General features: G+C 49.3%; 9 protein-coding genes across 9 annotated transcripts; 4 read left to right on the top strand and 5 right to left on the bottom strand.

The window, feature by feature from the left end:
- Window positions 1-1,225: 1,225 nt before the first annotated feature.
- On the top strand, window positions 1,226-2,836 carry BBA_08905 (Citrate synthase; the record flags this gene model as incomplete). Its single annotated transcript, XM_008604002.1, has 4 exons — window positions 1,226-1,342; window positions 1,407-1,471; window positions 1,540-1,733; window positions 1,794-2,836. The coding sequence occupies 4 exons, from the start codon at window positions 1,226-1,228 to the stop codon at window positions 2,834-2,836; spliced, it is 1,419 nt and encodes a 472-aa protein (XP_008602224.1).
- Window positions 2,837-3,329: 493 nt separating this feature from the next.
- On the bottom strand, window positions 3,330-5,073 carry BBA_08904 (uncharacterized protein; the record flags this gene model as incomplete). Its single annotated transcript, XM_008604001.1, has 2 exons — window positions 3,330-4,029; window positions 4,094-5,073. 2 exons carry the CDS (start codon window positions 5,071-5,073, stop codon window positions 3,330-3,332), a joined length of 1,680 nt encoding a protein of 559 aa, XP_008602223.1.
- Window positions 5,074-9,037: 3,964 nt separating this feature from the next.
- On the bottom strand, window positions 9,038-9,933 carry BBA_08903 (uncharacterized protein; the record flags this gene model as incomplete). The annotated part of the gene is made up of 2 exons (XM_008604000.1): window positions 9,038-9,603; window positions 9,660-9,933. The coding sequence occupies 2 exons, from the start codon at window positions 9,931-9,933 to the stop codon at window positions 9,038-9,040; spliced, it is 840 nt and encodes a 279-aa protein (XP_008602222.1).
- Window positions 9,934-10,931: 998 nt separating this feature from the next.
- On the bottom strand, window positions 10,932-11,753 carry BBA_08902 (uncharacterized protein; the record flags this gene model as incomplete). Its single annotated transcript, XM_008603999.1, has 1 exon — window positions 10,932-11,753. The coding sequence occupies one exon, from the start codon at window positions 11,751-11,753 to the stop codon at window positions 10,932-10,934; it is 822 nt and encodes a 273-aa protein (XP_008602221.1).
- A 1,697-nt stretch (window positions 11,754-13,450) lies between these two features.
- BBA_08901 (Peptidase S8/S53, subtilisin/kexin/sedolisin) lies at window positions 13,451-15,225 on the top strand (the record flags this gene model as incomplete). Its single annotated transcript, XM_008603998.1, has 2 exons — window positions 13,451-14,142; window positions 14,205-15,225. 2 exons carry the CDS (start codon window positions 13,451-13,453, stop codon window positions 15,223-15,225), a joined length of 1,713 nt encoding a protein of 570 aa, XP_008602220.1.
- Window positions 15,226-15,879: 654 nt separating this feature from the next.
- BBA_08900 (uncharacterized protein) lies at window positions 15,880-16,957 on the bottom strand (the record flags this gene model as incomplete). The annotated part of the gene is made up of 2 exons (XM_008603997.1): window positions 15,880-16,444; window positions 16,521-16,957. The coding sequence occupies 2 exons, from the start codon at window positions 16,955-16,957 to the stop codon at window positions 15,880-15,882; spliced, it is 1,002 nt and encodes a 333-aa protein (XP_008602219.1).
- Window positions 16,958-18,054: 1,097 nt separating this feature from the next.
- Window positions 18,055-18,816, bottom strand: BBA_08899 (spindle assembly checkpoint kinase; the record flags this gene model as incomplete). Its single annotated transcript, XM_008603996.1, has 1 exon — window positions 18,055-18,816. One exon carries the CDS (start codon window positions 18,814-18,816, stop codon window positions 18,055-18,057), a length of 762 nt encoding a protein of 253 aa, XP_008602218.1.
- A 1,786-nt stretch (window positions 18,817-20,602) lies between these two features.
- BBA_08898 (Peptidase cysteine/serine, trypsin) lies at window positions 20,603-21,340 on the top strand (the record flags this gene model as incomplete). Its single annotated transcript, XM_008603995.1, has 1 exon — window positions 20,603-21,340. One exon carries the CDS (start codon window positions 20,603-20,605, stop codon window positions 21,338-21,340), a length of 738 nt encoding a protein of 245 aa, XP_008602217.1.
- A 2,002-nt stretch (window positions 21,341-23,342) lies between these two features.
- BBA_08897 (longiborneol synthase) lies at window positions 23,343-24,623 on the top strand (the record flags this gene model as incomplete). The annotated part of the gene is made up of 5 exons (XM_008603994.1): window positions 23,343-23,597; window positions 23,661-23,813; window positions 23,990-24,309; window positions 24,368-24,442; window positions 24,500-24,623. The coding sequence occupies 5 exons, from the start codon at window positions 23,343-23,345 to the stop codon at window positions 24,621-24,623; spliced, it is 927 nt and encodes a 308-aa protein (XP_008602216.1).
- Between the last annotated feature and the right edge of the window lie 2,293 nt (window positions 24,624-26,916).

The following is a 26,916-nucleotide window of genomic DNA, read 5'->3' as shown; positions in this document are numbered from 1 at the left end:
ATTATGGGTAGCACTTGGTAGCACGTGGCGGCACCTGGTAGTACTGGTAGCGACTCCAGCGGCTGCGGGAGCGGGACAAGGGTAAACCAATAAACAGAGATAAGAGATGCTTCAAGGTCACGTCTCACTTTCTGTGAGCAGTAAAGATACATGAGCAGTAAGTAAAGATATAATCGGCCCGCGATAAAAACCCGGGGGATGAGGACAGTGAGCATTACGGAATTGTGGATAGCGATCGGACTTTGATGTTGCGGTAATATTGAAGCAGGAAGAGGACAGTGAGCGACGGAGCGTACATAGTAGACTTTGGGACCAGCTTGCCTGGTAATGAGATACAAGGAGTTGTTGCCAAGTATTTAATTTTGGAGAGCGTGTTGGGCGGAATCGTGATTGCGTTGGGAGATTTGGCTGCACAGAATTTTCCAACAAATTGTAAAAGATAAGTAAGTACCTGCGTACCCTGTCTCAAAAATTTGCATCACCAGTGACGTAGCACACGCAGATGTACCTAGTGCACCCAGGTAATTGCAGGGCATCGTAATCGCATTATTCACTGTAACAAGCGCTGAGTTGAACGGCATTCCCGCGTTTTCGCTCCCAACTCGCAGAGCCGCACTCTCGGCATGATGAAATTCCTCTATCTTATCATTGAGCAGTGGATCAGGTCTATGAAATCTTAGAGGCTGGACGCTGCAAGTATTACCCAAGCAGCAATAATGCTGAGCAGAGGTGCAGCCATCAGCGGCTCAGCATGACGACAGAGGTAGGAACTTTCGAGTTCTTTTGCCTACTGCACTGGTGACTCTGGTAAACGTAGCCATAAATGAACCATTAATTTTCTTTTATCTGAATTTTTTTCAAAAGAGAATAAAGTGTTTCCAATGCAACTGGCCTACAACTTGCAGCCCACCAAAACCAAAAGCCTCATCCCCGTCCAGTAACCCCAATGTAATTTTTTTCCGGGCCTACCTAGTTAGCTCCTTGGGTCCCTGCTCACCTGCTTGCCTGGCGCCGTTGCTTTGCTCGTGGCTGGGGCTGGCTGGCCCGTGTCTTCCATCTACTAATCCGTCCGGCACAGACAAGGGCCTTCTTACTGTACTTTTTTTACTCTGCGCTTTTTTACCCCCTTCATACCCATCCCATCCGACTCTTCTGTTTCTTTCTTCATATTCTCCGTCTTCGCCTGATTCAGTTTCCATTCTAACCAATTCATTTCTGGTACACAATGGCTTCCGTTACCCGTCTTAGCAACTCTGCCTTGAAGGCTTCGCTTCGCGCTCCTGCTTTCGGAGCTCGCTCTGCCGCCTTCAACTCGGTTCGCTGCTACTCTGCCAAGACTCAGGTCCGTGTGCTCCGCGATACTTGCCTCGATCCAATTCGTACCTTGCCAGCTTACACTTATCCAGACTCTCAAGGAGCGCTTCGCCGAGCTGTTGCCCGAGAAGATTGACCAGATCAAGGCCCTTCGCGCGTTCGTAACCCTCCAGCCGCCCTCTCCGAGCCTCGATCAATCACTAACATGACATGCTCCCAACACAGCGAGCACGGCTCCAAGGTTGTTGACAAGGTTACCCTCGACCAGGTCTATGGCGGTGCCCGTGGTATCAAGGCCCTCGTCTGGGAGGGCTCCGTCCTCGACTCCGAGGAGGGTATCCGTTTCCGTGGCAAGACCATTCCCGAGTGCCAGGAGCTTCTTCCCAAGGCCCCCGGCGGCAAAGAGCCTCTTCCTGAGGGTGAGATTGGCAGATCCGAATTCATTTTACTTGCGCGCGACTAATCCGAGCTTTCCATAGGTCTCTTCTGGCTCCTTTTGACCGGCGAGGTCCCCACCGAGCAGCAGGTCCGCGACCTCTCTGCCGAATGGGCCGCCCGTTCCGACATTCCCAAGTTCGTCGAGGAGCTCATCGACCACTGCCCTACCGACCTCCACCCCATGGCCCAGTTCTCTCTCGCTGTCACTGCTCTCGAGCAGACCTCCAGCTTCGCCAAGGCCTACGCCAAGGGTATTAACAAGAAGGAGTACTGGACCTACACCTACGAGGACTCGATGGACCTGATCGCCAAGCTCCCTAACATTGCTTCGCGCATCTACCAGAATGTCTTCAAGGGTGGCAAGGTGGCCCCCATTCAGAAGGACAAGGATTATTCCTTCAACTTTGCCAACCAGCTCGGCTTTGGCAACAACACCGACTTCATTGAGCTAATGCGTCTCTACCTGACCATCCACACCGACCACGAGGGTGGCAATGTCTCTGCCCACACCACCCACCTTGTCGGCTCTGCTCTGAGCTCCCCCTTCCTCTCCCTCGCCGCTGGTCTCAACGGTCTGGCCGGTCCCCTCCACGGCCTCGCCAACCAAGAGGTCCTGAACTGGCTTACCGAGATGAAGAAGGTCATTGGCGACGATTTGTCCGACGCCAACATCACCAAGTACCTCTGGGACACCCTCAAGTCCGGCCGTGTCGTCCCTGGCTACGGCCACGCCGTCCTCCGCAAGACTGACCCTCGCTACATGGCTCAGCGCGAGTTCGCTCAGGCCAAGATGCCCAACGACCCCATGTTCCAGCTTGTCAGCCAGGTCTACAAGATTGCCCCTGGCGTCCTGACTGAGCATGGCAAGACCAAGAACCCCTTCCCCAACGTTGATGCCCACTCTGGCGTCCTTCTCCAGCACTACGGCCTCACCGAGTCCAACTACTACACCGTCCTCTTTGGTGTTTCCCGCGCCATTGGTGTTCTTCCTCAGCTCATCATTGACCGCGCCGTTGGCTCCCCTATTGAGCGTCCCAAGTCCTTCTCCACTGCCAAGTGGATCGAGCTTGTCAAGAAGCTGTAAATTTGCACTGGACGTGCCTGTTTGACTAGAATGAGATAGAACAAGGAGACGGGGTTACAACTTTAGACGCGTGGACTTTTTTTGATCTTTTGTTTTGCCACGGATTTGGGATGATGGAAAAGCTACTTCAAACGCAACTGGAGCGACGACTTGCGGTTGCCGGGATGGCGTTTGACTGCTTTTTTTTCGCGATACTGAAGAATTCAGTAACGCAGCTGATATCACCAACTGCTTAGCCCAGCAGATGAAATGTAAAATTTAAGTAATGGACCAATATTGAAACTCTACCCTACCCGATGTGCCTGTAATAATTAACCTGATTTTTTTCAAAAATTTGTTTGCAATTTGATGAAATCTTGCACCACTCTTTCCCACCAGTCAGTCCTCTACAGGCTGGGGAGGAACTTGCAGATTGCCCAAGTTGTCCTCAACCCCCAACGCGAACCGAGCGAGAGAGTCAATTGCACTTCTTCTCCTCATCGCTTTGTCATAATCACGATCTTATGCCCTGGGTAACTGTAGACAAGCGCTTGGCAGCCTTTCTGAAGCCCTTTCGAGCTAGCAGCGTCATCTTTTCAGCCCTCTCCATATTATTAGTAGTGCCGGGAACCACCGCCGCCACCGCCACCGCCTGGTCTGAAGCAGCGCGACGATATCGGGCAAAGTGAACCGCCATCTCCAGTACATGCTTGCCGATGCAGTCTTCCGTCTTTTTCCAGGCAACATCTCTGGCTTCTTGGAGGGCCTTTTTGGCCTGAGCGTCGTCGTCGTCGTCGGCGGCTACGGCACCACCACCACCACCACCTTTCGTTGGCGTCGTCGTCGTCGTGCCGTCTAATAAATGACACGTCTCGCAGATTGGACAGGTTTCGCTCGGCGGCATCAAAAAGACGGTGGTCCAGCCGATGCTCGATTGCATGGCTTGCCCGCCAATCTTTTCGCGCGCGTCTAGCATGTGGCTGATCAAGGCGTCCATCATCAGCGCCCTCGACGCCTTTTCCATGCGCGGGACGCGACGGCACAGCGAGCAGGTCCAAAACAGCGGCACTCGGAGAGGAAGCCATTCCGTGCCGTGGCGCTGGCGCAGGCGCTCCTTCCAGTCGCTGCCGTTGCAGAGAGATGCTGAATATGCTTCGCCGCAGCGGTCGTCGCGCGCGTTGGGCGTGCTGTCCTCGATGATGATGAAGTGGCGTCTTGTCAAGAATTAGCGACACGCCTCGCAGACGGCGGTTTTACCTAGCACCGTGGTGAACTTACTTCCAGTTCTCACCTTGAAGGGTGTCGGAGTAATACACTTGATCGCAGACAGGACATGTCAAGTTCTCCTCGCTGGTACAAGGCCTGTTGACATTGGCCTGTTTCTGCTGTAGATTGCGATTGAGAATAGACTCCCTAAGATCCCAATTGCGGACGGCTATCTGACGCCCGTCCGAGGCGTTTTCGTTTAATGATGTGGCAAAAGCAGCGATTTGGCTGCCTTTTTGCCGTGCGGTATCGACGAGGGCACTGGCGCGTCTGGCTACCGTGACCATGGCCTGTGATCCTCTGGAAGGCTTTTTTTCGGGGAGGGGCATCAGCGGCTCTTCCATGTTTTCTCTCTCGTAGAGTTTTCGGTAATGTCGGAAAAGAATCATGTTGACCAAAGTCTCGTGTAAATGCGCGAGCTGGTCCTTTGCCGTTTTCTGATCAGGCTCGCAGCTCGTCTCTGTAGGCTCCAAACATTGCTTCAGCTCTGAGGACCTGTATTGAGATGGCCTGATAGAGGGATAACGAGTATTTACATAATCTCGAACCGATTGATTGAATGCGGAATCATCGTGTCGTCGCCGATAGTCTATAATCTTCAATCCAAGGCCCGTCTCTGTGTGGTATAGAAGATTGGCAGCGAATTTCTGCAGCCTGTCGAGTGTGAAACTGATTTGATCAAGCTTGAAATTGAGCTTGTCCAAGAGGCTCAGAACGTTCTTGTCCAGTAGTTCATCTTCAGAGGGGGAGCTGATCATTTCCGACGTCAAAAGGAGTTGGTGGCATGAACTCATCAGCGACTCGACGCGGCTGAGATGAAGCTTCAAAGCTCTCAGCTGAAATTCAATAGATAGTCCAAGATCTTCGGGAGCTGACTCGAGCTGCGAGTCCAGACCGCTGGACCCATGTTGGCCCCCTACTTTCAGATCCAACTCCCAGCGCCGAAGCCGACCCTGCAAATGTGCAAACAAATGATCAAGCGTGACTCCCATTTTTGGTAAGCAGATGGGTTCAATGAGGATGAGCACTTTAAACAAGCGGTGGCAGTAAGCTACTATCGCAGCTACTGAATCGCTGCTGCTTCCGTTTGAACTCATGCTTGGCGATGCGATGGGTAGTTTGTGAGATGACAAGTTTGGTGGAAAGAAGCAAGAGTTTTGCCGGGATTTTCCGACTGAGCGTTCTCTAATCTTTCCAGAACAAAGGTTCATCTGTATCTACTGCCAAGCGCCCAACAGAAGGCAAAGCCGGGCCATTGTGTCATCTTGGTGCGACACTGAATTGTAAGGCAGCTCGACGGGAAAGGGGACGATGTGGGCGCCTATGTGATGGAATGGTAGCCAGCGGGAGAAGAAAAGAAGCAGCAAAGGAATAAAGCACAAGGTCACGATCCGTTTGAAAGAGAAATGTGACCGTGGAGCTGAAATCTAGCCGGACGCGGGGTCTTGACACGCGCAAGTCTCGAGTACTACCCCTCGTTGTGCCATGACTGTTGAAACCCCCGATGCCACCAACAGTCGCAAGAAACCTCTGAATGAAAGGATTGGTCTCACAAAACACCCACTGCTTCTGGATCTTTGCTTCAGTGTGAGAGTATCAACCTGATAGTGAACCTCTCTGGGAGTAGCCGAGTTGGGTAAGCTGGACAATCGGTTCTTTGAGTCGCACGAATGAAAGCCGAAAGATGCGTGGATGCAGAGCAACCAAATCGACAAGTCAGCAAAAAGACTAGATTCAAATCTATGAACTTATGAAAAATAATCGAATTTTCCCCAGCGTGCCAAGCTACTGTTATCTTTGAGTCTTTTTCCTTTTTCTTCTGTAGTGACGCTTCTTTGTCGCTCACATGCCTTTTCTTGTATTTTGTCACCAGGCTCGAATAACACGTCTTTGGTGTCTCGGATTTGAACTCAGCGAAAGCACTTCTGGATGACATGGAATGCAAGGGAGGTATGACGTTAGATACAAGGGCCTCTGCAACACTTTGGAGCATTTACTACAAAGTCACGGTGGCTTACTGATCAGTTACGCTGCATCATCTGAACAGCTAGATTACAGCAAGGTGTGTAGTGACACAGCCAGCGTCGAACAATTCGAGGCGTGCACCGAATAATGAGTGACAGCTGTCAATTTGACACCTCTGCAGTGACACGTTACACCGTTGCCTGGAAGCTCCCCCCCATCCGCAGGCAAGGTTGGACAGCGAGGCCGCCCAGCGGGCCCCCGGCGCGACCGAGGTGTCACAGAGCGCCTTGTATCTCGGAATGACGACAGAAGAACCCTGATCCGGGGGGGATGTTACGAATCCCTAACAAGGGAATAGAGGGCGGCGGGGAAATGGGAGGTGTTGTCTTACCGTGCCAAAAGTTGCATCGCCCTGCAGCCGATCCTGGGGAGGCCGTGCCAATATCACTGCGGAAGTTTCCATCCAAGATGCGACACCCTTACAGTCCCATCGCAGAAAGTACATGGAGCGTTGGGCAGCTACAAAGTATGCCCAGTGAATGCACATCAGGCTCGCTGTGGGGTGTGAGGCGATTGTTGGGAACAGGCACAGGCAGGGCACATCCATGACTGGACGCGAGGCATATACACCGCCCTTTTACTCTGCGAGAAACCATATTTCTGCCCTTTTGGTCAGAAGATGAGCATTCTCGAGCTCCCGTCCCATCAAAATTCCGCTCATTAACAGATATCAGAAAACCGCCACCACGATGCTTCAATCTAATCCGCCCTGATGTGCTGACCCTGTATATAACGAACCTAATCTTCTGCAATTAATTAATAGAATGAAAATATCCGAGTATAGATTCAGTTGTGAAGAAGAAAGCCCATTAAACATTTCTCTATGAGTGGCACATGTAGTATTGCCAATGACAACCTCGCATATTGCTTTTGCAGTGCTGGCGGGTCTCAAGCCTCTCCACGGAACTATCGCACTCATTTAATAGCCTTTGGCAAGGAGAAAGCAGCTGACCTACGAGCTGGTGTGAGTCGGTTTATAAGAAGAAAGAGAAAGCTGTTGACAAGTTGTGGTAGACGGCGGATTCGGAATATCGAAAATGAGAGAAGCGTGTTGAGACGAGCCTAGATGGTGGCTGAGAGGCTCACTAATTGCCATGTAATTACGACTACGTTTTCAACCCCAAATGACACAACGGTGCCGCAGACTGACAGCTTGACGGCAGAAAGTCACTGCACAAGCGGCGTGAACCACTTACACTACGCTCTTACAGGCGGTGCTAAGGACCTCAGCAAGTTCATCAGGCTGAAGCCATAATGTGAATGGTGATGTGGCGTTCGACTTACATTTGAACAAGTCGCAAGAATTGGGCACAACGGCCCTGCGGCGCATTCTCTCCAGGCCCAAAGATAATCGGAGGGTGCCTGGTGAAACGCAGCCTAGATGCCAGGCACACTCTTTGCTTTTTTTGACTCGAAAGATGAAAAGCCAGTCTTGATACTCAGATAAGTATGAAGAAAGAAAATCCGCCGCTTCTAGTTTTACCTCCCGAGGCTCAATCTTCAGACTTTCGGCTGGACACTATCCGCACGAAAGCGATCGGGATACCGATCATCCATGACGGTTGCGAAACCGAGCAGACAGTGGTGTAGTCTCAATAGCTTTCTTGCTTCTAAGAATACAAAAACAAATGAAACCCACAAATTATACATCACCAATATGCCCTCCGGAGATGATTTGCTTTGGTGCGAAACGGAAATCCACCAGATTTCGACAAGTTGAAACCGCAGGCAGATCGAATGATTGCAGGACGACTGAAGAGAATGCGGCTTTGCTGTAGCCCACTGAACTGCAACGATGGTTGATCCCGAACACCTTTACCGATCGAGTTTTGGATGTGGTCGTTCGGTAGCCCAGGTGGATGCTCAGGTTCAGCAGATGCGCCATATCCTGCCTAACGGCGCCCAGGTGGCGGATAGCCCGGTACACAGGAGTGGCCGGACGAGGAAGCGCCATATGTAACGCCAGGCTCAGGGGACGAGGCATAATGACGACGCGAAGGTTGAGTTGGCTGACGCGAGGGCTGAGATGGCTGATGCGGAGACTGAGCTGGCTGGCGCGAGGGCTGAGTAGTCGGACGCGAGTGTTGAGCGGGTTGAAGTGAGTGGAGAGGTGATTGACTTGACCTCAAGGAGGAAGAAAACCTACTCAAAAGGTGGCCGTCACTGTCCTCGAAGGATTGCCTGTTGCCATTGACGTCTGGGGACTGAGAATGTTCGCTGTCGATCGAGGACAAAGACGGCTTAAAACATGACCTCGAGAAAACTTCATCATTGTGCGTACTAGTGGATGAATTTGTGTATACCGATAAAGTGAGCTCACTGGTCATGGAAGGCGTAGAGGATGACGACGAAGGGGAAGCGCTCCTACTCTGAGACTGGGCGCCGGTAGTATGAAATCTGCGGTGGGTGAATTCGAAGGATAATGCAACCATATGCTCTTGAATGCATTGCTGCACTCTGGTATGCGTGTCATCTGTTGCGGATCCGGTATTTGCTGTTTGGCGACCGGCCTTGGCTGTGCGGTAGAGATAGCGTTTTCCGCATATAGGACAAGTATCGGAAGGTCGAGGACAGGTCATATAACTTAGCCGAGCCAAGCTGAAAGTCTGCTTGGATATTTCCTCGCCGTGAGAGCTATGCAGATGCATAACCAAATCTTTGGTCATCAAGTCAAAAGACTCAAATTCCACCGGTGAGACAGCATCGCAAGTCGGACATACCCATTTGACGTTTCTGTTGAGATTGCAGACCCAGTCCGATCTGTGTTGACTTTGCATATGAGTTTCCCACTGTTGCTGAGTCTCGAAAGAGGGTGGGTTATTTCGGTCGCATTCTTTGGACAAGCAGACGTATGGTTTAGTTGTGTGCAGAAAGTGACAACTGTTTGGTCAGTCATGAGCTCATGTAATAAGGATAAAGGTAGATGGCGGCTCACAATTCTGGACCTAGGGACAACGATAGTTCGGAACAGGCCTCGGCGCAAACTGGGCAAATGTGCGAATACTCTGTTTTCGAATCGGATACCTCGGTGCTTTCGACGGGCAATCTCCATTCTGCGTTTTTGAGATTGGTTGCATTGATACGCCTGTGCTCGTAGTCTCCATTGTAGAGTGTCTTGTAGTGAGTGAAGACAACAGCATCCGCCAAGACTTTCAAGAGCCCCGCGGGTTTGCTAAATGGCGCACTTGCTCTTTGGGAGCCAGCTTCGGCCAAGTTGGAATATTTCGTTTTTAGCTCATTCCACCGGCCAAGAACATCGTGAGTAGCTTCCGGCGTCAGGTGAGGAAACTGAGCTTGGATGTGTGTGGTGACGGCGTTGTTCAAGTCGTAGTCGTCATGCTTACTTCGATACTGTGCGACTCGCCGCCCGAAGCCTGCTTTGGTGTTAAAAAGCAAAAGGTTTGCAAATGTCTGTAACTCTGTGAGGGACAATTCAATCTCGGCAAATTCAATATCGAAATGATTGTCGGGCAGCCGTGGTGTTGCCGATTTCAAAACTGCCAAAGTCACAGGTCAGCGTAGTATGAGAGTGAGCAGGGATATGTTGTTCTACCAAGCAGCGAAGTTTCCTTCAGAATCTCTAGATAGGCCTCTATTAGGCCACGGACTTTGCATTTGGATGGATCCAGCAGTGAATCTAGATTTGCGTCCTTGTCACCCCACACGTTGAGCGACTTGGCCCATTGCAAGAGCCTAAGCTGTGCGGTCTCGCTCCTACGCCTGTCCTTGTCTTTGAGAGGCAGGCTGGCGATGTCAACGAGTAAATTGTCGCAAAACTCTGCTCTTGAGTAGAGTGAGTTGGGATCTCGCTGGGGGTCTTCCCTCATCGTGAGATTGTAGAAGATGCTTGGTGCAAGGTGCGTGTTTGCGTGTTTGCGTGGCCGACAAGATCTCAATAGGTACCTATTTACGCAGTATAGAGTACCTATGCGACAAAATACCTTACCCTACCTTTCTACGGCGGGGGGATGCTCTCGTTTTAGCGCCCGGTGAGGTTACACAAAGGCATCAGTCAGCAGCCACTGCATGTGCCGCATTCCGGATGCAGTGCAATCAAATCCGGGCACCGCCACATGACATGAGACAGTCACAGAATCGGAAATTGAGCTGGCAACCTGAGCGCCTGTCATCTTTGTACGACGGCCCAGGTCTAAGAGTTACTACATTTAGCAGCTGAACGAGTATCCTGCAGGCTGCCACCCACGTTTGCCGAGGCTGATGGCTGTCAGGCGTATCTAAGCAGATGAAGAATCAGTATGCCACGCAACCACGGTGTCTTGTCTCGAATTGCTCGTCACCACGGCAGACTGATCGGGTGAGCACAGCCTCACTGGAGGAAGAGAATCAGCAAGCATTGTCCCGTGTCAACCTGTCAACCTGTTGCCTGTGCCTGTGTAGCCGCAGCCAGTCACCGATACCAGCAACCAGTACGGATACATGCTCAAAGTGCTGGAGCCTGGCCAAGGACGGGAGGGCAACGCAGACCTGCATATGCATGTTTCAATACAACCTTGCTTGGCACAAAATTACACAGCTTGTATTCCTTGCTGGCCTAATCCAACCTTATTCCGTTGATTAACACGTGTCATGCATGCCTCTTTATGCGCAGAGGCCTTGTGAGCACATCGCGTTTCCGAACTGCCCGAGGGCCACTGAACAATGGCATATTCGCATAATCCTTGTACCTATTCAAAGCTTGCATCATTCTATGAAATTACGCTCAAATAGTATGATATGAGTCGCGACTACCCTGCGATGCCAACTGGCATGAGCAGGATTGTTGTGACACGAGGCGCGCAACGTGTCGCGCAACAGCTCATAGCGACTACTCAGACGCGATCCAATTTACATCGGGCTCGACTTTCCAGCTTCCTTCCACATCTTCTCCATCGAAATCCTCCTCGACGTCCACGTCAAAAGCATCTGCTTTCTCCAGCGCAGGCTTAGCATTTCCACCGCCCACAAGTTCTGCACCGTGATAATATCCTTTCGCAACAAGATGCTCTTTCCCAACAATGATAGATCTCCTCCTATACTTGAGCTTCGTGACCTTGATTGCAAATATGACATCTGCCACTTCAGCCATTTCCTGGCTCGAGATGCTTCCACGAGCCCAGTGCATGCGCGGACCAACCGTGACCGGACCGCAATCAAGACCAAGTTCGTTTTGCATCTCGAGTCCCCCATCACGACGAACCATGACAGATTTCTGGTTGCAAAATCTCAAGCCGGTGATCATGTACAGATAGCCGCCGTATTGGGCCAAATGCTTCTGTACCGCTGCAGAACACTCGACGGCTTTGAGAAAGTCGGATTTTCCGAGTGTTATCTGCAGCCCATGCATTTCGGGAATGAAATAACGATTTGAAGATTGAGTCTTGCTGCTGAGACGCATCTTGCCACCAAAAACGGCCGAGGCTGCGTCTGCAAAAAAGCCAGCGCCCCCAGAGCTTGCCGCTTGCGCAGTGATGGACACATTGAACATGTGCGACGCTTTGATGCGATGCTCATCAAATGTTACAATTTCATCGTCGCCATCGTTGATGATTATCAAGTCCTTGATACTGCTGATCAGGTGGCCAATGCATAAATCTCCCTTATGCATCATCGTTGGCAAAATATGGTAATCGTTGACTCGAGGAGCCATTTGAAGGCCTGTCGAGGGCTGAATCGCCAAGGTCTGGTGGGCAAAGCAAGTGTAACATGAGAGGACTCGGTCTTTTTACCTACGCTATAGTCGCTATGGATAATGAGCTGTCGCGCCCGGAATCGCCAATCTATTCAGGTGGAGAGAGGTTGAGGGGGCAATTGACCACGGACTATGCTGCAACTTGCAGTTCAGCTTGGGGTTACACAGCATGTGACGGACCTAGAGCCTGATCGACAATTTTCCCCGCGATTGACACAATAGTCGGGCTTTGCTTGGCCCCTACAGATGCAGTGCTCCATGGATATTTCTGGGCAGAGCGGATCGGGATGAAAGAATATGCGCTCTCATTCATGCATCTAATAGAACGACAACGAATATAATGCTCAGAACAACTTCACGCGGGGAAAGATGCTTCATCACCATCATGAAACAAAAAGACGCAAAATTTGGGCAGGGTGTACATGCAATAGTAACAAACGAGTTTCTGCAAGCCACAAAGCCACACGGCCAGCAAGAACTGCGACAGTATGCTGTGCCAACACTGCAGCCGGCAAAAAGGAAGGCCATGCAAGGCTGGGGGGAAGGTTGTACTGATAACGCTGGACGGTCCTTCTGCTTACGAGAAACGTTGGCTTTCACTTAAATGACTAGTACCTGCCACGATAACAGCAAACTTGTTCACCCTCTACAAACAACTTCAATAGCAGCACTCGGCAAAATGACCCAGGATGCTATGTCGACTGGAAGGCTCATCGAGCCGGACCACGGAGAGCAAACAGAGATCGGTGCTGGGGTTGGGGCGCAACGATGTAATTACCCCCCCCTCCTCTCGAATGACTGCTGCGACTTGTCGAATATCCTCCTTTTACTAAAAACTGGGAAACAGTTCGAGGGCTTAATCTACCAACGACTTCGGAGAGGCAGACGATAGACAAGTGCCGTGAGGACCTGAAAAGGCTCGTCAAAAGCAAACATGAGAAAATACTCAGTACCAATGGTACCCTTACCTCCGCCAGCCGACCACCGAGGGATGAGCCTGTCATTGATCTCCCAGAGGGGCTCGATGATCCGTACATCGCTCAAGGAACAGTCGGCTACGCTGGTGATCTTGCTGAAACAGCCAGCGAGTTGAGATCTGTCACTCAGCAACACGTTCATGAAAAAATGGAAAAACTTGTCTTGGCCTTGAAAAGATATCTAGGCAACTGCAAGCCTCCCCATTTACTCCGCCTGCGGCTGAGTGGTTTCAACCGGCGCCCTTTGGAGATTTGTAAGTTCTTCATTAGCCCACGCCATTTTGATGGCAATTACGAATGGGTGTACTGCACCGGAAATTTCGCGCGGTAGGCATCTTTTGCTATTCTGTTTCCTTTGTCCCATTCCTCACCTGGGGTCTTGTTGTGTAATCGAGTTGCCAATATTTTTGACCAGATCTATGGTGATATGACCAGTCGTTGATCCTTTCTGGAGCCTAATGAGCAAATAGGCATAGCCCGACCTCCACAGAAAGGCCAAAGCTTTGCGAGCATATCCGCAAAGCAGAGCATGATTGCAGATCTGTATGCATTTCTGTTGTCCCTCAAGGACAAGTACGACCGACTGTGAACAGGCACGAGACGGACCAAAGGGTGCCGCAAGGTCTTGGGGAGTATCAGCTGAGCATGGGCTACGGAAATCCCGTTCGAACGAGAACAATGAGAAGCTTGGCTGAGCTCATTGAACTTTCTCAAGTAGAAAGGGACCGCACCAGACCCGTGTCCGTCAAGGATAGATATCGTCTTTGCTATAACTTGGCGCTTTCTGCCTATTGTCTTAGCAGCGCGGCTTGGAGACGACTTCGCTGGTGCAAGCGAAAGACTTTTGACGCAAACGTATTCCTTCACCATGACTCGACGACAGGCATCATACATGACCCAACAGAAGCATATCTCTCCTGTCCTATTGAAGCTCCTTTGCCACAGCTTGAGGCGGGTCCAGACTTGAAGTGTGATTTGAATCTATTGGAACTGGGCAAAATTCTAGTCGAGGTCAGATTCTGGAGAAAACCAGACGTCTTCAGCGAAGCACATGGTCGATCATGGGAAGAAGGAATTCGAAGGCAATTGGGACTACTGATTACAGACCACCCCGACTTGCTCGACTCCGAAAGTCCCTTTGTCGATGCCATCAAAGCGTGTCTTAGTTACGAGGGCAAGGTTGCTGCGAAAAAGAAAACCACTCGCGAATTTTTGACCTTTTTTGAGGAACACATTCTGAAGCCACTATCGATATTGTTGCCTGATTGCCCGGGCGCAGAGGAACCAAAAGAAGATTATCTGTCCGACGTCGAGACGCAGCGCGAGCCACTCACAGCGCTGCCACATAAGAGGGAACCAGGACCAAAGAGGTATGTATCTTTGTCCGGCCACAATAATGAAGGAAGAATCAAGAGCTAACGAGATTTTAAAGTGCAAGAGCAAAGGAGTTCATGTCAAGAATGCAAAAGTTTGCAATCTCGTACGTGAATCCACTCTCTGTCAAGTCAAGAACGCCATTGCCAGAGGATCGAAGCAGAAAGGTTCGTATAGCGGTCATCGACAGTGGCATATCTTCAAGCGACTCGGAAATCCGAATTGCGCTGCGCGACTCAGATATTGGACTCGGGCTACGTGACCGTAGAATCGCAGGGCTGCGCAACTTTTGCGGAACCAGTGTTGATGATTGCGAAGACTACCATGGCCATGGAACAACGGTTGCCAAGATATTGTTGGAAGCCGCCCCCCAGGCGGAAATTTACATTGCAAAGGTGACCAACTCGTCGACTGTTTCAGACGATGAGTTGCACAATGTACGCAAGGCAATCAATTGGGCCGTTCAGGTTTGGGATGCCGACATTATCAATCTGTCGCTAGCGATGAGGGTAGAATCGCGCGACATTGATGAAGCGCTGTCGCACGCCTTGCTCCCAGGCTCCAAAATTATCTTTGCCGCCGCACACAATAATGCCGGCCATCACGAAGGGCCGTCGTGGCCAGGCAGAAAGCTTGGCATCATTGCGATTCACTGCACCGATGGCGATGGCCAGCCGCTGAGCACAAACGCAAGTGTTGGTCGCGAAGACTACTTTGCGACTTTGGGGCTCGACATACCCATCAAGGAGCAATTTGCGACGACCAAGTCGCAGTACGTCTATGCCTCGGGCGTTTCGTACGCGACGCCCATTGCGGCCGGCATCGCGGCCAACATGCTCGAGATTCTGCGGCACGAGGCATCGCATAGGGTGAATGACGTCAAGAAGTGGTTTTATAATGGTCGATATATGAAGGTGCTCTTTAAAGCAATAAGCCAGAGAGATCATAGGTGTTGCTTTGTCCAACCGTGGACATTTTGGCACGAGATTATCAGTGTCTCTCCGAGGTACAGGGACGTGCAGCTCAGATCTGGGGACGAGAGAAATATTATACGAGTTTTGGAGTTGCTGGCTGCTTGAGGCGGAGAAATAATGACAGAGATTATACCTGATTCAGTTTTACGAATGTTGATCTAATTAAATCAAGATTAATGATGGCGTTACTATTAGGCATTGGGGCAGTGACCCTGTATACGCGGTGAGAAAGCAAGAACAAGTACTGACATCTTTCAATCGAGTGTCAACGTCGAGACTTGATCTAGCTCTGAGTTGGCTCAGGAGATATTGAAATCTCCAGTTCAAGTGCCCTAAGGCCTAACTTTGGGTGGTGGTCGCGGACAAGGGTTGTACCTGCGCAGCGATAGTTTCTACGGGGGGAGGGTCTTGGACAAGCACCAGTCGCACTATGACCTCGTTTAATACAGGCTACTTTGAGCACAGGAAATAGCGAGCACTTGTCGTATGCAAATGAAAGCCGTTAACAAAGCCTCCACAGATCTAGTACCTGAGTTGCATCATCTTCAGAGCTCTTTCCAGATACGGGATCCGCAGGATCAATCATGGCGACTGAGCATGACGAGTTGATGCGTTGGGAGGGACCCTGGCCGTTAGAGCTGCCATGGCGACTCGAAAATTAGTGAAAACGGTCACTCTATCACCAATGCCTTCAAACTTGAAGATCCGGAGCCAGGGACAATTGGCATATCACGGCAATCCATTTAGCGCCAGGCTGGTTCAACTGGAGCAGCAGCGAAATGAGTCTGATACTCTCATGGAGGGTGCCACGCTCGTCTTCTCGTCACAATAGCCGTCGACAGACTCTGTGCCTTTTGGATACTCTGTCTGGCCCACCGGTGTGCTGGCCATCCAGCGCAGCAGCAGCCAGGCGTCATCACCCGCATCCTCGCCTGATAGATCAAGAAGCCGTGATTGGCGGAGGATGAGCCTATTCTTTTTACCATCAAAGTGGGCCTGGGTGAGGCGTGCCACCTGCTCGCGGAGTATGGTTATGACGAGGATGGGCTTCGTGTGGTGGTCGGTGAAGCGGCCGTCTCTGAGCTGAAATTGGCTCATACAGATGGCGGCGTCGACCTCGGAGCGCAGCAGCAGGCCGTCGGCGTCTTTGCCGCCCGAGTCTAGCATCAGACACGCGGCATGAGACTTATCAGAGCCAGCTTTGGCCAGATATGCCCACTGACCTCCGTATTCGTAGTATGTGTGGGCATCGGGGCGTGCCTTTGGTTTGAACTCGCGTCGGGGGAGACGGAGATTGACGGCGTCCATCATTTCCATGCTTTCGCTGTAGCTTCGAGTCAGTATGGATGGCAGTTGAGTGAAGTTTGAAACAAGAAGACGAAGAAATAATGGAATCGTACGTGTAGACGTCCCAGACTTCTGGATCTAGGTCATCCAATTGACAGAGGCGTGCCCGGAACCACCTCGACCGAAGGTACTGGAATTGCAAGTGGCTGCTAGAGTATAGGTCCCGGTGATCCATCTTTACCCATTGCCAATCAACAGACCAAGAAATGTACTCGAGCCAGTCCTGAGGCCAGTCAAAGGGTATGAAGTACTTTGACTGGTACTCGGTCGGTGATGTAACAGACCAGTCATCGACGTCGAGCATAGGGCCATAGGATATCGACAGGTCGTCTAATTTGCTCTTGTCGACGGTTGGGAGAGTATGGAATTGGTCGAGGGTATTCTGCGTTTCCGAGAGCTTCTCGCGCTGCATGGCCTCGAGGGTGGCGCGCCGAATCTTTTCGCTGGCGGCCGCTTCGGCAGGGCAGCCGCCGGGAACGCAGCAGGGCATTGTGACGGACAAGAGATGGATGGATGGATGTAATTGCAAATCACCTGGGTCGAGATGGTATTATTAATGATGAAGTGGCGGTGGTAAACAGAACAAACGGTGTTCTGGCGGCCCCTTGGCGGCCCAAGCAATAATGACTGGCCGCTGGCAATGTGCGATTGGACAAGTACAGGGATGCTACAGTGACCCTGTATGTCAGGCACCCACATAGGCACCATAGGCACCCTTAGTGGGCACCCACATCTTCCACAATACATACACACTCATCTACATCACAATTGGTAGCAATTGCATCAAAAGATCGCGAGCTCCATCAAGAAGAAAAATTCAGCTACGGCCACCAGCGAGCCGGAGCAAGACAAAACCGGAACCAGCCCGTCGAGTCATTCGGCACCAGCCCGTCGAGTCATTCGGCACCAGCCCGTCGAGCCATTCGGCACCACACACACAATGTCAACCTGATCGCTGCTCGCCATCGCCAGCCAACACCCTCATCAAGAGTAACAACACAAGAAGCACCTGTCTATGGAGTTCGTACGCACTAGCAAGTAATTGCACCAGTACTCATGATGGCAAGCCTATTACATGACTACACCAGCCCGTCGAGACATTCGGCACGCCTACAAGCACAGAAGCAGGGAGTTACGAGCGTTTTATTTGCGAGAGCGGCAAGGAGGACTATGGCATAGTTACATCAAAGGAGGCATATCTTGGAACGCAATTTTGGCGTATTTGGAAGGATAATTGGTGACGAGGACGCCACCTCTTGCGAGAGCGGCATATTGTCAGGCACCCACATAGGCACCATAGGCACCCTTAGTGGGCACCCACATCTTCCACAATACATACACACTCATCTACATCACAATGTAGCTGGCTGGAAACCTCCACAATGTCCGCCGCCGCCCCCAACATAGATAGATGTAAGGCTAAGACTTGAATAATCAAATGCCCGCTCATTGCAAAATAAATCTGGGGGAAACATTTCATCTCCGACTTTTGGACCAAAGTATAAAGGGAAGGGCTATAAATGCAAATGCTATGGCAATCGTTGGCGCGCCGATTGGCGTCGTCCGTCTGGACTTGGAGGCAACCAGCTAGATGTCACGAACTAAGTGAGAAATACACATGCCTTCAGCCTTGACATCTACAAGTAGTTCATCCACACTTGCATAGCCCTGGGTCCAGCACGTATATATAATGTTGTTACATGCATGTAAGTCGTTTAGTTCCGGATATCTCCCTTCACTGTAGGCGCTGCATACTTCTTCATCCGCAAGGTCCTTGAACGGCTTAGATCCCGTCATGATCTCATAGAACGTAGATCCAAGAGCAAATAGCTCACTTTTCTTTGAGATGCATTCAATATCGGGGTGTTCGTGACTGGTTTCGTAGCATATGAGAGGATCCTCATCGTCAATAGCAGATCCAGCAAAGTCGCCGATTTTGATGTTGAGCGATTCATCAAGAAACACGTTATTGCATGAAATGTCTCCATGCAACACATTCTTTGAATGAATAAAGGACATTGTCGTCGTGATCTGTTCAATCCAGCGAAGCTTTATAGGAAGCGAGACTAGCTTGGTCTGTCCTGCAAAGTACTGTCGTATAGAACCATACCTAGCATACTGGAGAATAAGCGCATCATCCAGGGATCCAAAGAATCGAAGGATACCACTATGTTCGTGCCCAAGGCGCTCATATATACGCCTCTCTCTTTCTAGAAAATGTCGTTCGGATGGCTGGCTGAATTTGACAACAGCATCCAAACGAGCAACAATTGCGGTGATGCCTGCACCCACGATGTCTCGGCCGTTCAAGCCGCAAGGATAACGAATCGTGTACTCAGTTTGAGACATCCTTTACAAAGGAACTCTCAGATGATAGTTGGACTTGAAGATTGAATGCAAAGAGCTCGACAGCAAGGTTCGAAAGGAAGATCCAATGGGAGGCTTTGAAAGAACGGTTTTGACGGGAGGATTTGACGACGAGGTTCGACACAAAGAATTCAGCGCGAGGGTAACCGTTGTGCACGCAGCGCAAAGTAGCGGACTGCCGAATGGCCAAAGGAGAATGGCAAAGTCGGACGACGCGATAAGACAGAAAACCAGGCTATTGCTACTAGTACGTTGGTGTTGGAAGGTGCAACATGGCTTGGGGGGGAGGGCAAACGGGGAGCCTGATCAACTACCCGTGCCACGCCCCACTCTCCATCTTTGTTGCTCCTCTGAAGAACTCACGTGTCCCCGGGCTCGATGGAGCAGCGCGGCATCCACGGCGGCGGCGGGTGTCCGGTGATGATGCGGAAGGCTTGGTCGTGATGGTAATGAAAGTTATTACAAAACAAGATAACCGTACCGGTACTCGATAAAATATGCCCGTGTGTATCTGGCACTTGCACCATTTCGCCCTTTTACGATGACCTCATTTCGAGCCAACTGATGCGTCGTCTCCTGTCAATATCGAGAGCTGGGTGCGTCAATATACTGTGCGATGTCTTGATCTACTGTGCGATATTGACTGCCATGACTTTTGGCCTCGTATCCATACATCTGCATTTACCCCTCCCCGTGTCAATTTTTCCCATTGCTCTCCTCGTTTCTCCATCTTTCTTCCCTGCCCATTACAAAGAGGCAGTTGGCTATTATTGGACAGTCAGTCATGAAATGACACTAGTGAACTGGTACGGATTAGGTTCCATTGAAATGTGATCAAAGTTTCGCCTTTTCACAAGTCATCTGTGCTCTCCAAGACGTGTTACTCTGCATTTCAGCTCCTACTTTCAAGACAGCAAAACTGCTTTGTCTACCAGTACGTACTCGTACTTCAGGGTAGAAAACCCCTTCGGCCTGCTGATGTATAAATACCTGTTTTGCCCAACGCTCCCCCGACAGATTACTGAGCGGGAGAGGGCTGAAATGGTTATCTGCTCACCCTTTTTGGCCCAAATGATTCAGTCAGTTGACAGACTTCTTGATAAAGAGGCTGGCGGACAAGGAGACTTTTGCGCCTTTGGCGCTCTTAGACACGCATATCCACAGAGGCATGTCTAGCTGCTGTTGGGGCAAAGGTGGCCACCCCTCATCCGGTAGCTGGCACTTCCTTCTTGACTATTGATATCATACAAGTGAGCGAAGGAAACTTGACTAGAGTGTACTCGACACCAGGCACATCTTATTTGAGTACAGCACCCGTGAGCAAAACACAAAAAAAAACCCAGAGCTCTCTCCTGAAGAAAGCCCGCACTTGGGTGACAAAATCGGTGGCTCACCGACGTTTGATAGCAGTGGGTGAGGATGATTCACCTCAGACGTTGTCTGTCCGAGACGTGCTTCCACGGAAGATGCACCTGCATGTCTAGGCCCAGCAACGCCACGGTCGCTGATCTGGTACTACTACCAGTCATGTCTTTAGTGCGCCGGTACTCTATGAAACTTTGCCCTTGGGAATTGCGATGTTGGCAATGGCCAGTGTGCCGCTCGGCTCTAGAATAATTTCCAAACCAAAATGAGAAAATTGCACTAGCAAACTATAAAAGGAACTCATGTCTCCGTGTAGACAACTTCTTGCTCCTCTACCATTCGAGTTAAGCCCGCCCCCTCCCTTTACTAGTAACATACATCCAACCATCATACTTCTCACGAGATGGTCTCCCTGCAACTCCACCGACTTGCCTTTTTGGCATGTCTCATGGCTTTTCTGACTGCTCTGCCAGTAACCGCAATTGCTGGTGGACAAGACGCTGAGTTGGGTTGGTTTCCATATACCGTTAGCCTGCGAAACCGTGGTCGACATAACTGCGGAGGAATCATCATTGATCAGTCTTCGATTCTGACCGCTGCCCACTGCATTGTCGGTCTAAGCGCAGACCGGGTTAGTATCGTCGCTGGTGCGGTAAAACTCGACTCTGGAGGAACTACGTACCAGGTGTCGGCGATTCATAAGCATCCCGGCTATAATTCCTCGACAATAACCAACGACATTGCCGTTCTGAAACTTGCAAAACCCCTATCATATACCCCCTATATCCGACCCATTGCTCTTGCAACACAAGATCCGCCTGCTGGGTCGGGCACTCTCGGTTCTGGGTGGGGAGTTAGTCGCAGTTCCGGGCCAGTATCCAACACTCTTCAATGGATCTCTCTACAGAGCTTGGATCACAAAATTTGCCAGGAAAAAATGGGTGTTACTGTTAGTCAGATTTGCACAACGAGCGCAAACAAGGGGGGAATGTGTCGTGGAGATTCTGGTGGGCCACTTACTGACGAGCGCATCACGTTGGTGGGAGTGTATTCATGGGGTAGGGGCTGTGGAGATGGATACCCTGATGTTTACGCCAGTGTAGCTTACCATCGTGAATGGATAAGGAGCTATATGGGTTAGCTGAGGTGACTAGGCTATACATTGTTTTTGAATCTTATCAAAAAAAAAAAAAAATTGAATCGGCAGAAGTTGATTGACCCCGGAATCGATCTCCCCTGTTCAATCACTTGATGCCATCTTAGCCTGAGCACCTACCTGCTCTCTCATTTCACTTGTAGCCTGTCGCTTTTCCGTCTCCCGCTTTTCGTCTCTCCCATAACAGGGTTTATAGGTCCTACCTAGTTGCAAGAATCAACACTCCATTCATCACTCCCATCTGCATCTAGTACAGTAGTTGTGTGTGTGTGGCCAGCGATCCTGTTGACGGTTGAATTGATCATGAACAGAGGTCTCTAGCAGAGTTCTCTAGCAGAGGTCTCTAACAGAGGTCTCCAACAGAGGTCTCGTCGATAGTCTGGTCAAAGCGAGCGTCAGGCAAGCAGCCCGGCGGATGAAGCTAGTTGAACGCCTCCTTCAAAGTTCAGTTGATGGTCGACTACGGTAAAAGCAAGAGAAAAATGGCTTGCAAAAATCAACGACTTTATGCAAGTATTTTACAGACATAGATATGCTACAACTTTGGTTCCCAAGTCAAGAGCTGGGACTACTACTTTCATCGTACATTAAAAATCCCGGATCAAAGCTGTGCATTGGCACGCCGATAGGCTCCGTATATTGCACCGAGCAATGCATGATGGCCACATCGTTGCAGATGCTTTCCCCATCCATCTTTGAGGCTCATGAGCCTGGACGTTAAAAGGCAAGAAAATGGTCAAAGTCTACATCACAAAGGTAAACAGATACATGCGCTACCCCAGAATTTAGGCGTGCAGCTTTGCACGTCATTCAAATCTTTGCCATCACTATTGACGTGGGGCTTCTCATTATTGTCGATCCTCAGCCGTGCAGCAGCACCCAGGGATCTACCCGAGCGGCTATGACAAGCTTGAGCGCCTCATTACTCATCTTGAGCCGCCGGTAAGACCTTCAAGTGCTCTTGCCCGGCAAAATTTTCGCGAGTGTGATGTTTTAGGGATTGGTCGTGGCCGATGCTATCGTTGACCTGCCGGAGAAGGGATCGCAGAAAATCGGATCATTTGTAGAGAGCGTCAATTGATGTAGCCATTCACAGTTTTCTAGACATTTCTCATTCGGGAAAGCAGAATAACGACCTGTATTTTTTATTTCGTATGATAGCAGCGATTGCTTGAGAGAACACCGAAAGACATGGCTTCTACGCTGCCCATCGATTTGCTATTGATTACACATATTTTATCTATCATTCCTTTCGAGTCCCATCACTTGTGGGCTTTGACCCGAAAGAAATTCCCTACAAGGCTTTGCCTACGAAAAGGGCTGCGAGTTTGTGTCTCTACGTTACTTGGGCATCATTCTCACTAATTCACTGCTTATTTCTTAGGGTCACGCATACACATGCATTAGATGAAATGAAGGATGCGATGGATATAGAGAAAAGACACAGCGTCCGAAGCACCTCGCCTGTTGACCCCGCCTCTACTCCTCTTACCGTCTTCCTGCATGCAGATGCCTCAAGTTCAGCAGGTTCCACAAAGCCTAGAGCGCAAAGTTGCCGCGCTCTGCCCTTGAGCGGACAATGGAATGCATTCTATATGTCCCACTGTAACAGTCCGAATGATCATAATTGTCCCTCATATAGAGCTGATATCGGCCGGCTACCCATATTCTGACGTAAGAATATTGAGCAGGGTAGTACAAAAGTTGCCACAGCGGCGCAAATTTGATGCCGTTCTACAGTCTGGGAGGGTGGCCATTGCGAGTCGCACATATACTTGGCATGCGCTTCAGCTCAGCCCGTTCTTCATGAAGCACACAATCAAAGGGCTGTCGCATACTTTACGGTGGCAAAAATAATTTATGAGCACTTTGACTGACAGCATATAAAACTCATCTGGACCTGTGCCAACTAGAATTCTATCGTTTCCATCTACAACGCATTCCAAAGACAAGACTTTGCCAATTAACTTCAATACACAGAGCAGCAATGAGTCCTTCACTGGAGGGAGATGTGTCGCAGCCGGTGCAAGCACCAGACGGAGCAATCTCTGACCTGACTGGTACTCTTAGACCTTTTTACGCCAAATTTTTGGCAGATCTTGATCTGCCAGTACAGCCCGAGACATTTGAGAGCGATGTGCTCATGAAAGCCGTCCTCGAGTTTGCCGCGACGACGGGAGTACCACACCACCCAAAATCTCGTTCTTACGGAGTGCTGATGCTGGGTACTTCATACGCTGATGTAAATGCAACTTTCCTCCCATGATAGACGATATCTAGATTTTTCTGCTAATATTTGCCAAAGAATTGCTTGCCGTTTCATGACCTTGAAGTCAAGGTCTTTGTGGCCATTTACACATGGTTGGCTATTCTGTGTGACGACGCACCAGAAGCTGGCACCGTACCTGCACTTGAGAGTTTCCAGCAGCTTTGGTTGGAAGGAAAGGAACAGCCCACGGTACGTAGAATATATCAGACGGCTCGTTGTTTATGAGCGTCTGCATTTCGCATTGACCCCACATCTGCGAGCGCGAATGCCACCGGCCGCATCAGTGACGGTCAACTTTCCCCTTGTCCTACGATCCAATCTCATGCTTGATGTAATGTTTATTTCTTCTAACATGGTTGCCCTAGATTATCTTGCGAGCTTTTGCCGATCAATTACGTTTGACTTACAAGCTATACCACCCGCTTGTTGCAAACCTCATCGTCAGCTCGTCCCTAAACTTCGTTACTGCCATTGCAATCGCGGACCGCCAAGGTATCCAAAGGAAGCTTGTGCATCCCTCGAGAGGCGGCGACGGCTTCTGCTGGTACATGCGGGCTAGAGATGGCGACGGAGAAGCGTATGCTTGGCTCGGCTATCCGAAATCCCAATTTCCCAATATCGACACCCCCATTGAAGCAATGGAAGACATGTCGCGTTGCTTTGACTTGGTCAATGATGTCCTCTCGTGAGCAATTCTTGGAGCTGCAGACTCCCCGCGCGATGGCTGATTAATTTGTGCTTAGGTTCTACAAGGAGGTCGCAAATGGCGAGACGGACACATATATTCATAAACAAGCGGCTTATGCTAAATGTGGACTGTACGTCGCACTCGAGAAAACCGCCCAGGATGTTATTGGTTGTACACGTCGAATTAGGGCTGTGCTCAAGGGAAAAGGCATTTACGAACGATCATGGTTGCTATACATCGCGGGATACATTCAGTGGCATACAACAGTAGAGAGATATAAACTGCACGAGGTTGGAGTTGAGTCGCTCTAGTTTTGGGGGGAGCAAAACATGGACGTTGAAGAGACGACTCTTAGGTCGACCAACAAACAGAACAGGAGAGCGACGGCCTTCTAGAAAGGCAGTGCACCATGTTTATAAGAGGAAACTACTTGATAGCTTGTATGTATATGAAGCAGGAAACTCAGTCCTAATTCTCTCGCTCTAGTATTCATCACTTGCCGTGGCGCACACTGACACAATCTCATGATACGCCAAACGGACCAAGCCGGCTTTATCGGTGTGGGCCACATTTGTCACTGTATTGGCGGGTTGTTCGCAATCGTGCAAGATATACTTGAATGAGAAATGAATCGAAATCATAAATTTGTTTTAGATACAATCGACTCGTGCACAATTCACACTGTTTTGGAGTTTTGGACACGGATCACCACGTAGACACCAGCAAGTGCAAGAGCACAGAGCAAGTACAGGGTAAATTCTCAAATCTTGAAAATGGCTTGGGCTTGAAAAAACCTGATATTGCAGAAATTAGCCAAGTTTTTGCGATTTCTACTTGTTCCGGCATGCACGGCCGTCGTTGAGCATCATCATCAAGACTTGGCCTCGGTTTTGGCTGCCCAGTTTAAAACACGAAGCGCGGAAGACACCGCCGCAAAGTCTTTGAGACAGCCCATTCACCAAAGGCAGAAAGAAAAAAGAAAATGAAAGGAAGAAAAAAGAAGAAAGAATGAGATACTAAAAAATTACGTTACAGCCGGTCAGGATAAAGGTAGATGCTAGTTCTGCGTAAATATCATGGCGAGCATATTTCCATCGATATTTTAGGCGGTGGTGTTGGTCAAGGACAGTGTGTAAGTACTGGGGTTGATGTGGGCAGAGTGTGGGCTTGCTAGAAGATGCGGTTTACCCAGTAGGGAAGCGCAGTTACAAACAATGCAATTATCATGGGCGATTGTGGCCACGTGGGGTCGAGCGAAACAGTGTGCGAAAAGACTGATAAGGGACCGGATTCGGGTCACCGAGACGGACCACAGAAAGTCTCGACGCAACTGTCGAGGCGAGACTTGGACGAGAAATGGCCGAACTTGTTGGTGTGCCAAGACGCGCGCCAAGACGCGCGCCAAGACGCGCGAGTCGACTCGGGGCGTTTCGCGGCAACGAGTTGGAGTGTGCACTTTCTTGTGTGGAAAACGTGCGAGGGCCCTCGATTGTGGATGATGTTGATGATTTTGTCGGTGATTTTGTCGATGATATATGAGTTTTGATGTGTGGAATTGGATGTTGCATCTGAGACGGGCGCACCCATTGGTAGCCGCGCGATACGCTCCGACTACTTTTGACAGCGGGTGATCTGCAACTGCCCATTGCCACCTCGAGCATACTCAGACGAATGGAGCAGAGAGACTCGTGGGATATGCCATGAATTCTGCATGCTGCGTGCTACGTATTGAGCTGGCAGTATGTTTTGGTAAGAAGTGGTGGTGTTAAATCGGACCATCAGCCCATTGCCTAACAGGGACGCACGTGTAGATGTTGCGGGCTGTGATTGGCCAGCCGAACAGTGGAGAGATCTGGATATCCTTTATGGTGGCTTTTTGGCTAATAACTCAATGAGTATAACGTGGATGCACCTCAACTAAGGGTACCTCAGCCAGTTAAGCTGAGGGAGGGCACCCTTAGCTAAGGTGCCCCTTACTTTAAGAATTAGTATAGAGTACTTATATAGTAAAGTAGTCTTTTTTTATCTAATATTATAAAAAATATTAGGTATAAATAAGTTATTAATCACTTATAATATATATTAAAGTATCTTTATTATTTTATAAATTAGTTATAAATTAATTATATATAGGTTAAATCTAATATATTTATCTTTAATAATAAATTCTAAACTAATTATAAAATAATTTTTATTTTTTATTATTACCTACTACTAATATATAATCTCTTATTATATAACTAGTTAATAATTATTTTATAACTACTTAGGAAGTAGTTTCTTTTTTATATTTAGCCTAAATAATATATATATTATATATATATAGAGGGTAGGTTATAATTAATTAGTAATAAACTTATAACTAATTTTAAATTATTTATTAATACTAATAGACTTATAAACTATATAGGTAATATTAGGTAATATATTTATATTTTTATATATTTTTATATTATTATATACCTTATTAGTATAATATAGGACATTAAATTTCTAATAATAAATTATTAATAAATTTATAATTAGTTTATAAGTAATTAATAATATACCTTATTATTATTACTATTACTTTTACTACTATTACTACTACTAGAGATAGGTACC

Source organism: Beauveria bassiana (genome assembly GCF_000280675.1).
Source record: "Beauveria bassiana ARSEF 2860 unplaced genomic scaffold BBA_S00042, whole genome shotgun sequence".
In the NCBI taxonomy this organism is placed as follows: Eukaryota; Fungi; Ascomycota; class Sordariomycetes; order Hypocreales; family Cordycipitaceae; genus Beauveria; species Beauveria bassiana.
The sequence above is the reverse complement of the archived record's forward strand: the minus strand, read 5'-3'. Positions and strand labels throughout refer to the sequence as shown.